Source organism: Ahaetulla prasina, chromosome 4, assembly GCF_028640845.1.
Source record: "Ahaetulla prasina isolate Xishuangbanna chromosome 4, ASM2864084v1, whole genome shotgun sequence".
Lineage (NCBI taxonomy): Eukaryota > Metazoa > Chordata > Lepidosauria > Squamata > Colubridae > Ahaetulla > Ahaetulla prasina.
Genome location: NC_080542.1, coordinates 34,924,386 through 34,937,975, shown reverse-complemented (window position 1 = coordinate 34,937,975; position 13,590 = coordinate 34,924,386). Strand labels below are relative to the sequence as shown.

General features: G+C 40.1%; 2 protein-coding genes across 2 annotated transcripts in view; both read left to right on the top strand.

Annotated features, from left to right (window-relative positions):
• The window catches only part of SGCA (sarcoglycan alpha), a 59,042-nt gene that overhangs the window by 30,910 nt on the left and 14,542 nt on the right, over positions 1–13,590 (top strand). The window contains exons 3-8 of the mRNA XM_058183368.1: positions 2,211–2,368; positions 4,345–4,417; positions 4,691–4,889; positions 5,382–5,544; positions 5,657–5,865; positions 9,531–9,557. Of these exons, the coding sequence (XP_058039351.1) occupies positions 2,211–2,368; positions 4,345–4,417; positions 4,691–4,889; positions 5,382–5,544; positions 5,657–5,865; positions 9,531–9,557 (829 nt within the window). The remainder of the gene's footprint in view (positions 1–2,210; positions 2,369–4,344; positions 4,418–4,690; positions 4,890–5,381; positions 5,545–5,656; positions 5,866–9,530; positions 9,558–13,590) is intronic.
• On the top strand, positions 10,285–10,934 carry LOC131198573 (histone H1-like). Its single transcript, XM_058183369.1, has one exon. It carries the CDS (start codon positions 10,285–10,287, stop codon positions 10,930–10,932), a length of 648 nt encoding a protein of 215 aa, XP_058039352.1. The 3' UTR covers positions 10,933–10,934.

Here is a 13,590-nt window from a genome sequence, read left to right as displayed (position 1 = left end):
GATAATTACCGGGGGGGAGGAGAGGGAACTAGGGAGTTTGAAATAGGCGACCCAATTTTTGCACGAAATTACTCGGAAAGCGCAACATGGCTAGCCGGGCAAATGGTAGAAAAAACCGGTCCCAAATCATATAAAATCGACACAGGAAACGGGAAAATTGAACGGAGACATATCGATCAACTCTGTAAGCGAACAGTCCAAAACTCCAGCCCTAACTACAATCCGATTGTTCCAACAACTAACTCAAACCCAACAGATCCGGTTGACTTACCTGAGGTCTTCGGTGTCAAGCGCTGCTCCGGTCCGCCGCTAGAATCCACCACCGACCCAGCAGCAAATAATCCACAAAGGTTTGAAGAAATAACCGCCAATAATCCACAAAACAGGGCCCCAATGGAAGATGTAGGAAGTGCAGAAAGCACCTCTGACCAGCATGCTTCCCCCGCCAAAACTGAACTGCGCAGGTCAAGTAGACACAGGGAACGCCCTAGTTATCTACGTGATTATGTATGTTAAAACATGCAAAGCCAAGGCGAAGTGCATTCTGGGAGGGGGCGAAGAGTGTTGTGTATGTTCCCATTGGAGGGGAATTTCAGCGGGACAACATTTGAATACTATTGGTTGTCAACTGATCCAGGTGTGTATAAAAGGAGAGCATCCTGCCTATGTCTTGGCTGAAGTCTCACACTAAATAAAAGAGCTGTTTTCATTAGTCTGGTCTTGAGTCTCCTCTTTACCCAGTCTAACAGACACACATACAAAATGCCACATACAGCTTTGTGAGATTTTGTGTGTTTGTGTAGTTACAGTGAAATACTACAGAAACACACCAAATCAGAAAGCTGCACAAATATTTTATTTTATGACTGAGAACTCTGGGAGTTTAAGTCCACAAGCCTTAAAGTTACTAAAGTTGGAGACCCCTGTTTTAGATAAAACCAGCTAAATTTAAAACTTCCTTAACTTTTAATTGCTGTCTAAAAACCCAACTCCTTTAAAAAAAACCCAGATCCTAGAAACTTGAAGGTCTCTATTGTTGATGCTGAGTTGTCTAGTATTGTAAGACATGGTAGTATAGGAGGGTTTCTCCTAAAACCTACCACCATTTCTACGATTTGAGTGTATTTAGTTCAAGATTGTTTCAATCTAGCCCACACAAGGCTAGTTCCCATCTTGTATGCAGATTTGTCGTTGTCTCAATTGAGATCAATCAATGTTGTATCATCTGCAAAATTCAGTACTTTAACAGAGGGATTTTTTGAGATGCAGTCATTGGTATATAGATAGAAGAAAAGTGGAGAGAGCACACAGCCCTGGGGCTAATTATACAGGTATCTGATGTGATTTTGCCTAGCTTCACCTGCTGCTTCCTGTTTGTTAGGAAGCTTATGATCCATTTACAAATGTGGTCAGATACAGCTAGTTGATTTAGTTTAGTTAGAAGAATATCTGGAATGATGATATTGATGAGATGAAGTCTATAAAGAGGACCCTTGCATAGGTCTTTGGAGATTCAAGATGTTGTAGGATGTAATGCAGAGCCATATAAATAGCATCATCTGTCGATCTATTTGCTCGGTAGGCAAATTGCAAGGGGTCTAACAGTGGATCCATGATGGTTTTCAGGTGGGCTAGCACCAGCCTTTCAAAGGTTTTCATAACTACAGATGTTAGAGCAACTGGTTTGAAGTCATTCAGTTCCTTGATGGAGGGTTTCTTCGGCACTGGGATGATAGTAGAGCATTTGAAGCAAGAAGGAACATAGCACAACTCTAGTGATTTATTAAAGATGCAGGTGAAGATGGGGCCCAGTTGGTCAGCACAAGCTTTTAAGCAAGAAGGAGTTATCTTGTCTGGGCCTGGTGTTTTTCCTGAATTTGGTCTGTAAAATAGACTTGTAATCACCAGAGGTAGGGGGCCCAATGAGATGGGAGTTGGAGGAGGCTTGGCTGTTGTTGGTTTGTCTGAGATGCGGATTGTTGAGATAAGAAAATAAATATGTAATTAGTTGTTAATGGAATCTGCTGCTATTATCGTAATATTAGCCTTTTAAAGAAAATTCTGCCCATTTTAAATTAAAATTATTTAGGTGAAAAAACAAATCATTTTGTATACGTATTGTTTCACTTGAGTTCAGAACTTCACAATAGCATCTCCTTTATTGTGGGAGAAAACCACATTTAACTTGAACTGCATTTAAAATCTTTCAGAAGAATCTCCGTTTGACCCTCCCATCACTTTCCATGCTAATCTTCTGCATCACCCTGATCTGCCTCGCTGGATACGCTACATTCAACGTACCCCCTTTGACACAGGATACCTTTATGGAGCTCCCACAGATAAGGACATCGGCAAACAGATCATTGAGGTTTCGTGTCTTTTCAGAATGTTATATTTGTTGAGAAAGCTTTCTCAACACTGTATTTTATTACCTTTTATAGTAGGGGCTTAAAAATTTAATAACTTAATTAACTATGAAAGGTTTTGGGGGCCACAATCCAGTTTAGATTAAGCTTCAGCAGGTGTATTTATTTTTATTTATTTATTTATTTTATTTATTTATTTAGTCAAACACAATAATATATATAAGTATAAGCATGAAATAACCACACAAATTGAATACAACCAAAGGGAACATTGAGACAGGAACAGTAGGCACGCTGGTGCTCTTATGCACGCCCCTTACAGACCTCTTAGGAATGGGTGAGGTCAACAGTAGACAGTCTTTGGTTAAAGCTTTGGGGATTTTGGGATGAGACCACGTATTTGGTTGAATGTGTCTGGGCTTGAAGCTCAATGGGGCTGGGGTTGGACACCTCTGGGACAGAAATCACAAAGGTTGCGATTTCAAAAGTGCTATGCCATTACCTGCTTCATAGGGCTGAGAAAGAGTGATTGACTCAAGATCTTCCATCTGGCTTCAGGCCTACTACACATAGTTTCCTGGTTTCTAGCCTGATGCCTTAACCACTGTATCCAACAGGCTCTCAACCGTCAGTTATAATACAGTAATATTTCTGTGTAATGGATTTCTCTGAATCTGGAAAGAGAACGATAGTTTCCAAAATATCACAAGGCTAGAACAGCTACATATGCCTTCCATATCAGGGAGGTAAATAGTTACCTTCCAGCTATTTCAGAGGCAATCAGCAAGAAGATCAAAGAATCCCTGCCCTAATGAGCTTACTGATGAAAATCATGCTAATGTATATATACAAGGAGACCTTGACAACAATTAAGTCCAAAATTTTATTGCTAAGCAAGACAGTTTTATTGCTAAGCAACTTTTGTCAGATTTTACAATCTTTCCTGCCAGAGTTGTTAAGTGAATCACTGCAGTTGTTAAGTTAGTAACGTTGCTGGTACATGCATTGAGCTTCCCCATTGACTCTGCTTGTCAGGAGGTTGCAAAGGGTGATCACATGACCCTGGGACACTGTAACCACCGTAAATATGAGTCAATTGCCAAGCATATGAATTTGTGTGAAAAACGGTCATAAATCACTTTTTTCAGTGTTATTGTAACTTCAAATGGACACTAAATGAACTATTGTAATTTGGGGATTGCCTGTATACAGTTTTCAAGATTTGGTAACCTATTTTTTTTCTCGTTGCAATAAATCTGGTTAATAAGATGTGAGAATCTAACCTTCTTGTTTGTGAACATTTTAAGGTTTGGCTTTCTGATTCTGAAATGTTTGCTATACTGGGAAGCCTCATCTCAGATTTCCAAATTGATGGAAGAAAGATTTGCCTTCCGGCATTTGTGTTCTGAGACAATTATTTGGCTTTAATAACTGTATTTTTTAGAAAATGAGGAAGAATTTTCTTTCTTTTCAGGCAATAGATACTGTATTTTTCGGAGTATAAGACATATTTTTTCCCCCCAAAAAGAGGGTGAAAATCTGGGTGTGTCTTATATACTCGGAAAGTAGCCCCGCCCAGCCTCTCAAACGGAGATTTCAGAGGCTAAAAAAAGCCTCTGAAAGAAGCTTCAGAAAAAAAGCCTCCGAAACAGAGGTTTAGAAAAAAAGCCTCTGAAAAAAAGCCTTTTTCTGAAGCTTTGTTTCAGAGGCAGAAAAAAAAAGTTTTTTTCTGAAACAGAGTTTCAGAAGTTTCAGGCACAGAGCTCACAACCAACGAACCTGTTGCTAAAAGGAATAGCTGATTGGGGGTATTCTGGGAGGCCGATCCATCTGCCAATCAGCTTTTTTCTTATTTTCCTCCCCAAAAACTAAGGTGCGTCTTATACTCCAAAAAATTACGATAAATAGATATACCAAAAGGGAGAGAAGAACAAACACCTGTACAATAACTCAGTAACCTGTTGCTTCTCTGTTGTAGGTGATGGCCTATAACAGATATACATTTGAGACTGTGAGGCAAACAATGGAAATACGCATTTCATTATCTCCAGGTAAATGGTTCGTAAGCAATAAATATACCTGATAGCTTTAACATGGATATGATCTTTGATTAACTTGGCTTCTAACTTCTAGCTTTGAGTCATGAAAAATCCCTTAGTTAACATTACAATATTAATATCTCTTTGAAAGAAGGCAGGTTGTCTGTTTGCTTAAAGCAGGCAATGTTCAAACTCTTTTTTAAGAAGCATGCCATAAATCCCTCAGAAATGGGTAGTTCTCACTTGCCTTTCCCCACCTACCTTTTTTCTGTCCTTTACCTGAAGATGGAGATATGCCATACCAAGCCGATTTCTTTGTGAAGAACTGGGATGTTGAGGAAATGCTTCCGAAAGATGCCCAAGAACTTTTCCAAGAAGCTGTAGGTAGCATGTGGGAGCAAGAAGGCTTGACTGTCATTAATATTACCTCAGCGTTAGACCGGGGAGGCCGTGTACCTTTGCCAATTGAAAACAGGAAAGAAGGGTAAGAAACGTGATCCTGGAAATGACAATCAAAGCACAATTGTTAAAATTTTGAGTAGCAATTGCTCAAGAAAACTGAGGTAAGTTTATAGCAGAATTAAGATCTTTGATTGGAAGGACTTAATTTACTTCATTTTGTAGATTTCTCTCCTATCTACGTTTTCCAGCAAGAGTGTACAGTCTGAAGCATCAGGACCACCTGTAGGCAAGCCCTTCTAAAATTTGTCATTGAATTGTAATCATTGAGGTGGTGAATTATTGAGTAATCCAACCATGAAGAAGTTAAATTGTATTGCAATTACATTTAATTCAAGTATATTTTTCTTTCTGTCCTGACTCTGCCCAATTCTTCATTCCGGTCTTATCTATTTATTGGAGTGTGCTCCTCGGTATACTACTCAGTGGCCAAGAGTGGATTTCAAGTTGAAAAAAAAAAAAAGGATGCACTCTCCCAGGTCTGTAATCATTAGTATGTTCTATGTTTATCCCTCAGGGTTTATATTAAAGTGGGGTCCAAGGATCCATTCACTACATGCTTAACAGAGGCAAAATCACCTGACAATCTTTACCGATGCAGATTGGAGCAACAGCCTATCATTACCTGTTATGATCACTTCAGTCCTCAATTCCAAGTTGATTGGTGTAACCTTACTTTGGTGAGACAATGTTGGAGAAAATTGTGTATTGTAGGGAGAGGGAGAGCAATTAAGGAATCCTGGGATCTAAAGTGTCACCCCTTTTCTCATTTTTCTTTATTATATTCCTCAGATAGACCTTACAACTATAAACGATACAGAAATGGTACCAGTTTATGGAGATGGAGTGCTTGAAGAAGGGACTGAATTTAATCCTCCTGATGATGCTCCTGATAGGATATTTTTCAGTGATTTCTTACTTACTTTCCTTCTTCCATTCCTCTTGGGCTTTCTACTCTTCTTAATCTTGGCCTACATCATGTGCTGTAGACGAGAGGGCGTGTAAGTTGGGCATGAATCTACTAAAGGAAGTTATCTGAGTTTATTAACATACTTGGGTACATGTGATGTAAATAAGAATGCAAAATACAGAATGACTCAGAAGGCTGTTTCTTATTTCTGCATCTCTCTCTCTCTCCCTCCCTCCCCTCTCTCCCTCCCTCCCTCCCTCCCTCTTCTCTTCCCTCCCTCTCTCTCCTCCCTTTCTCTCTCTTTGGTCATCTTCTTTCTTTTATAAGTATGTTGGGTTGCATTCAGTTGTGTTTCAGGAAGAAGGTTGGTCTCTCCATTTGATACCCTACTGCAACTACCAAGATATATCATCCAACCTAATATTATTTCCCAGGAGCACAAACCAGGAATTTAAAATCATAGTACAGGTAGTCCTTGACTTACAATAATTAATTTACTGACTGTTTGAAATTATAATGGCACTGAAAAAAGTGACTCATAGTTTTTACACTTATGACCAGGGGTGGGTTCTAAATTTTTTTACTACTGGTTCTGTGGGTGTGGCTTATTTTGTGGATGTGGCTTAATGGTCATGTGACACTGGGCATGACTTGGCGGTCATGTAACTGGGTGAGAGTGGCTTGGCAGTCATGTGACTGAGTGGGTGTGGCCAATAACAATAAATAATAAAAATAATAAACAAAGTATACAAAACAATAAGAGGTACCAAAAACGAACTTTCACACTTTACATACACACAACACAACACAACTGACTCACATGCAATGTAAAAGTAGCTGCACTTTACCCAAAATGGCCCCTGCAACAAGCAGGAACTTCACACAGCCACAAAAAGCTCAAAAATCAACTTTCACACTTTACACACACAACACAACACAACACAACACAACTGAAACACACAATGTAAAAGCAGCTGCACTTCACCCAGAATGGCCCCTGCAACAAGCAGGAACCTCACACAGCCACAAAAAGCTCAAAAATCAACTTTCACACTTTACACACACACACACACACACAACACAACACAACACAACACAACTGAAACACACAATGTAAAAGCAGCTGCACTTCACCCAATGGCCCCTGCAACAAGCAGGAACCTCACACAGCCACAAAAAGATCAAAAATCAACTTTCACACTTTACACACACACACAACACAACACAACACAACTGATACACACAATGTAAAAGCAGCTGCACCTCACCCAAAATGGCTCCTGCAATCTGGCTGAGGAATTCTAGGAGTTTAAGTCCACAAGCCTTTAAGTTACTAAGGTTGGAGACCCCTCTTTTAGATAAAAGCAGCTAAATTTAAAACCGGTAGCAACCCACCACTGCTTATGACCATTGCAGCATCCCCATTATTATGGCACTGAAAAAGGTGATTCATAGTTTTCACACTTATGACCATTGCAGCATCTTCATGGTCATGTGATCAAAATTCAGATGCTTGGCAATTGTTTCATACTTATGAGCATTGATGTGTCCCAATGTTATGTGATTATCTTTTGTAAGCTTCTGACAAGCAAAATCAGTGGGGAAGCCAGGTTCACTTAACTGCCATGTTACTAACTTAATAACTGCAGTGATTCACTTAACAACTCTGGCAAGAAAGATCATAAAATGGAACAAAAACTACTTAACAACTGAATTTTTGCAGTCATAAGTCGAGGACTACCTGTAAAATAAATTAGACTATACCAAGTCCAACCCTTCATTCTGAGTAGGATTCACATTAAAACATTAAAGATAAATGTCTGTCCAGCCTCTGTTAGGACTGAATTATATGTAGAAATAAAAATACTTACATTAACGTATGACTACAAGAGCCCAAAATTTCTTTTGCTAAGTGAGGCAGTGGTTAAGTGAATTTTATCCCATTTTATCACCTTTCTTGCCACAGTTGTTAAGTGAATCACTTCGATTAAATAGTAACACTGTTGTTCAGTTAATCTGGCTTCCCCATTGACATTGCATGTCAGAAGGTTGTGAAAAGGGATTGCGTGTCCCTGAGACACTGCAACCGTCATAAATATGAACCAGTTTCTAAGTGTTCTAATTTTGATCATATGACCATGAGAATGCTGCAATGGTCATGTGAAGAATGGTCATAAGTCCCTTTTTTCAGTGCAGTTGTAACTTCAAATGGTCGCTAAGTGAGTGGTTGAAAGTCGAGGACTACCTGTAATTTAAAGAGACAGTCCCTCCTATCTGGATTAGTTCTGCTCCTCTCCATAGTAAACAGCTTTGGAAAGAATGCACATGGAGGAAGAGTGTACTTTCCTCAACTGAATTGATCCTGGGAATCAGTGGTGTAATCAAGGAAGGAGTGCTCCAACAATTTATCAAACATATCAGTCCCCTTATTAATAACAGTAGCATTTATATTGGAAAGATCCAGTGGGAAATTGCCCTATACATTGTAAGCCGCCCTGAGTCTTCGGAGAAGGGCGGGGTATAAATGTAAACAAAAAAAAAAAAAATTGTTTTCCACTGAGGCTTAACATTAAAGTTCATCGCAGAGAGAATTGAATCACTTTGCAACTAAAGAAATGTTAATATCTGCCCATGAAATATTCTCAAATTCTTTTCTCTTTTGAAATAATTTCTATTTTCTTACTATGTACTGGGATTAAGTCTAGGAGCATTTTTCAAAACATAACAATAACTTAGTAGGCTGTGGGTCTCTTATTGGGTATGGGAGTAAATTGTATATATGAGGATGGTTGGTGGTGGTGTGGGGGGTAAGGAGTTGGGCTGCCATGTAATTTTGGATGCCTGATGACTATCTGGGCTCGTCCCTGCATTTTTCTTTGTAAGATTTTTGAAGTGGTTGATCCTCATCGGCTTCCTAAGATTGAGAGAGAATGACTGGCCCAGAGTCACCCAGGTAGCTTTGTATCTAAGGTAGGATAACAATCCACAGTCTCCTGGTTCTTACCATGGGGCTTTAAACCACTATGCCATACTGTCTCTCATAAAGGAATGTTTGCCATTCTCAAAAATATATTACTGAAAAATAAAATGATTTGCTTTTTTTCTAATTTTATTTATTTATTTATTTATTTATTTTTCAAATTTATATACCGCCCTATCTCCCTAAGGACTCAGGGCGGTTCACAGGCAGTTAAAATACATATAAATACAAATTAAAAAACAACAATTAAAAAACTTATTCTATTGCCGAATTTAAAAAACAATATAAATAATAAAAAAAACCTTAAAACCAATAACTTTAAAATCTAATCCAGTCCCGCGCAGATGAATAAGTGCGTTTAAGCTCACGAAAGGTTCGAGGTCCGGAAGTTGACGAAGTCCTGGGGAGTTCGTTCCAGCCCCACAGACCCTTCCCTGGGTGTGCCACAGCACTGCCTAGCTGACGGCACCCTGAGGAGTCCTCTGTGGGAGCGCCTGGTCGGTGAGAGGTATTTGGTAGCAGTAGGCGGTCCCGTAAATAGACCCTATGCCATGGGCGCTTTAAAGATTGTCACCAACACCTTGACGCGCACCCGGAAGGCCACAGGTAGCCAGTGCAGTCTGCGCAGGATAGGTGTGCACGGAGCCCAAGGGGCTCCTCTATCCTAGCAGCCGCGTTCTGGACCAACTGAAGCCTCCGGATGCCCCTCAAGGGGAGCCCCATGTAGAGAGCATTGCAGTAATTGGATATAATACCTCTGTTTCTTTGAATTGTAGGTACAAGAGGGACCTGAGCACCTCAGAGTAAGTTGCTTTCTTTCTGTCTTTTGTCTTTGCTTTTATTTATACTTGAATGTAAAAATAAATAAATACATCATTTGTTTTGTTCAATTGTCTCCATTTCCCTTGTCACACCTTCAGCATGTTTGCACTTTCAAAATCTCCTTTCATTCTAGCTAAATTTTATGAATTTGTACCTTCTATTATATTTGCTTAACAGTGAGGTAACCAGTGAGTCAGTCTAAATCATGGATTTCAAACTCGCAATGTCACGTCGTCACATGACATATTGCAACTTTTCCCCCCTTCACTAAACCTAGGATGGGCGTGGCCAGTGCATGATGCATCCGGCCTGCGAGGTGTGAGTTTGGCACCCCTGGCTAAACCATTAATCAAGAGACATACATATAGACACATAACACACAGAGAGAGGAAGGCATCACAGAGCAACTGTGATACCACAATCTACCAAGCTGTTCCCATGGCAACTCTTCAATAGTTTCAAGCACTTTCTCCACTGCTATCATAACTGTGGCAAAGTGGGATGGCCTTGCACAGGAATCCCACCCAACATCTTACTTTCTGTGGCAGTCAGTCAGTCTTGGGGATTCCTGGAAGAACCATCAGAGTAAACTAACGTGGCACTCAGGAAGGAACCTCTATTAATAGGAAAACAGGAAGAGAGCTAAGCCACCCTGAAACGTGGGGTCATGTTGAGGAAATAGCAGACCAAGCTGAGTTTGAGAAGAAAATGGGTACCATAAGTGAAAAACAGATGACTTTTTCTTTGGCTAATTCAGAATCTTCAGAAGAAAGCATTCCTGAACCAATATCAGCCAACATCTTTACCCCAAAACTACTTTCAAATAATGATTTTGATGAACCTCAAGCCTCTTCTTCAGGCCTACACATGAAACCTGTATCTACTTACAAGTCAAAAGATAGAGGTAAGCCTTCTTTTCCCTGGAAATTCCTTCAGCCAAAGCGTGGTGTCTCCAAACTCATTTTCCAAGTGGTGGCTTCCACTGAGAAACGCAGTGGTGTCTCCCTGCAAGCCCTCAAAAAGAGTGTTGCAGCCACTGGCTACAGCCTGGAGAAGCGGAAGAACCATTTCAAAAGAGTCTTGAGGGCCTTGGTGACCAAAGGATTGTTGAAGAAGTTGACTGGGCGTGGCCTGACAGGCTCCTATGGGATTAGTAAAATAATGTTGAAAGTACTGAGAAGAAGAAAGAGAAAAAGGAGGAGGAGGAGGAGGAGGAGAAAGGCAATAGCTATCCTTAAGAAAAAGAAACTTGCCAAGCAAAGGAAGAGGAAGAGGAGAAGGTCAAAGAAAGAAAAGGCCAAGCCTGAACAGTCGGATCCATCCAATTGTTGTAGTGAGAAGTCAGTGACGACATGAGGTTTCCATAGCTGAAGCTGTGTGTAAGGAAAAAGAAAATAAAGTGCCGTAATTCAAATGTCTATTCTGACTATTATTTGAAAAGGGAAGAGTAATGACAAATAAGGTAACATGGGCAAACCTATACGGAACTCTGAATGTATTCTATCCTTTGTATGTGTTACTTTTATATTATTATGAACATGTGCTGTTTATAAATAATGTAGAAATGAAAGCTGTGCTTAGCCTGTTGGATTGTAAACTTGGAGAAATATTAAGAATGGTTTTATTTGCATGAATGTGTGTGTGTGTGTGTGTGTGTGTGTGTGTGTGTGTGTGTGTGTGTACTATAATAAATTTTCTTTTCTCTATATATTGTATGGTAAATTCTAGACTGAAGGAAGGGAGGGAGGGAGGGAGGGAGGGAGGAAGGTGGAAGGAAGGGAGGGAGGAAGGGAGGGAGAAAGTAAGGAGGGAGGGAAGGGAGGGAGGAAGGAGTTACATACATGGGGTTACCCTTAAAGAGCATTCAGAAGCTTCAACTGGTGCAGAGTTGTGGTGGCATGCACAGTCTTCGGGGCTCTTCAAAGTGGCCCATGTTACAGCACTGCTTTGAGAGCTGCACTGGTTGCTGGTTTGCTTGTGGATCCAATTCAAGATGTTGGTTATAACTAATAAAGCTCTTCATGGCACAAGTCCAGGTTATTTGAGGAACCACCTCAACCCTATGGGACAGGCCTGTACAGCCTGTGCCAGCAGAGAGGAATGCAATGGGTCCTATCAAGGCTACCAGGGCCCATGAGAAATGCCTTCTCAGACGTAGCCCCAGCCCTTTGGAACATCTTGTCCCATGAGTTTTGCTCCCATCCTCCAGACTTTCTGTAAGAGCCTGAAGACCTGGCTCTGCCAGTTGGCTTGGGGCCCTAATGAAGGACTATCACACTGGAAGTGGTTGTTTGACTAATAGCGGTTCCCACCCACCCACAACCCCCATAGATTCTCTTACTCCCCATCTCTAGTTATAACCTGTATTTTATTGTAATTTTAATATTTTATATATTTATTCATATATTTATGGTTTCATTTTAATGTAAGCCAGAGTCATCTTGTGGCAAGATGGCAAACAAATTTAATAATAAACCCCTAATTAATAAACACCATATTAGAGGTGTCTGACATGATTAGGCCGAGAGACCTGGGCCACAACATGTTTGATACTTTTTATGCCTTTTGTCAGAGAAGACTGTGGCCTAATGTGTTAGTTACGAGTTGGGGAAGATTTGACTGATCAGAATGTAAGTGCTCACAGGATTGTCTTTTGGTACCGTGGAACAGCCATCCATTTAAGCATATAAAAACATGTACTTTGATTGAGTATATATTTTGAAATATAATTTTTTTAACAACTGCACAGATAAATTATGTTTTGGTTGGAATATTCCCATCTGAATAGGAGGACAGTTGTTTTGGAAAGTCTGATGTGGCAGAGCTGACATAAATGATCTATAAAATAGATCAGGTTTTGTTTCCCAAAGAGTGAGTGTTATTATTTCTCCTTTGGAACTTTAGAGTTCAACTTTAGTGTTGTGTAGAAATTGAAAAAGTACAGAAATAATTTTAATGTAGTATTTTAAGACATTTGTAAAGTTGAGAGCATGCTGTGGGGTGATTCATATGAAATAATTGCTCTGGGGGAATTAAATTGCTATTTGAAGATAGCTGCATTGTGGGTGTAACCATTCACTATATTGCCATTTATTTAATGGCATACCAGCAAGTTTGTTCCTAATGATCCCATTGACTCAAGTGAGTATTATGTTTTGTGGGACATATATCAAAATATTTCCAAAGGGAGAATATTGACAACTATCTTGTGTTTTTATTTATACTCCATAACTATATATAATATATATCCCACAACCTCCCTCCCATAATTATAATATGCTTTATTTTTCAAAGAAATGATATGGACATGGTTGAATTTCAAATACAGTGATTGCTTTATTATTCAGATGTCATTGTGAAAGATAGCTCAGACATCTTGGTTTACACCTTGACTTGGGTTGAAGCAGCCCGAACAGAAGACATTTTGCCTCTTTTACAGGGTTTCTTGACATTTGCCTTCGCTTGCTTCTTGGCAGCTTCTTGGGCTTTCTTAGACCTGGCAGCTCTTTTTTTATTTCTCTTGGAACGTCTGGCCTTCGCACGTTTCCTTTTCACTATTGGTGGATTCTTCTTTTCAATCTCAGGATTGACCTTGAATGAGCCAGTTGCTCCAGTGCCCTTTATTTGCCATAGTTGACCTTTTGCCACCATATTCCTGATGGCTCTTAGGAAATAGTGCTTCTTTTTGGCCATGTCGTAGCCCATGTTTTCCACGATTTTCTTAAGAGCTTGCACAGAAATACCAGACTTCTTCTTGGAGTTGGCAACAGCATTGAAGATCAATAAGGAAAGGCTGGAAGTAGGTGGCTTAGGTACAGCAGCTTCTGATTCATTTAACTCTCTTCCAGATTTTTCAGAAGGCAGGGTGGCTTTTTTCTTGGAACGTTTTTTTCCACCACGCGGCAAAGGATCTTGTGCAGCAGCAGGCTCGGAAGGACCCGGAATATTCTGGGGATCTGGACCTTCACCTGCATCTTCAGTTTGTGGAGACTCAGCCCCATCATCGGATGTATC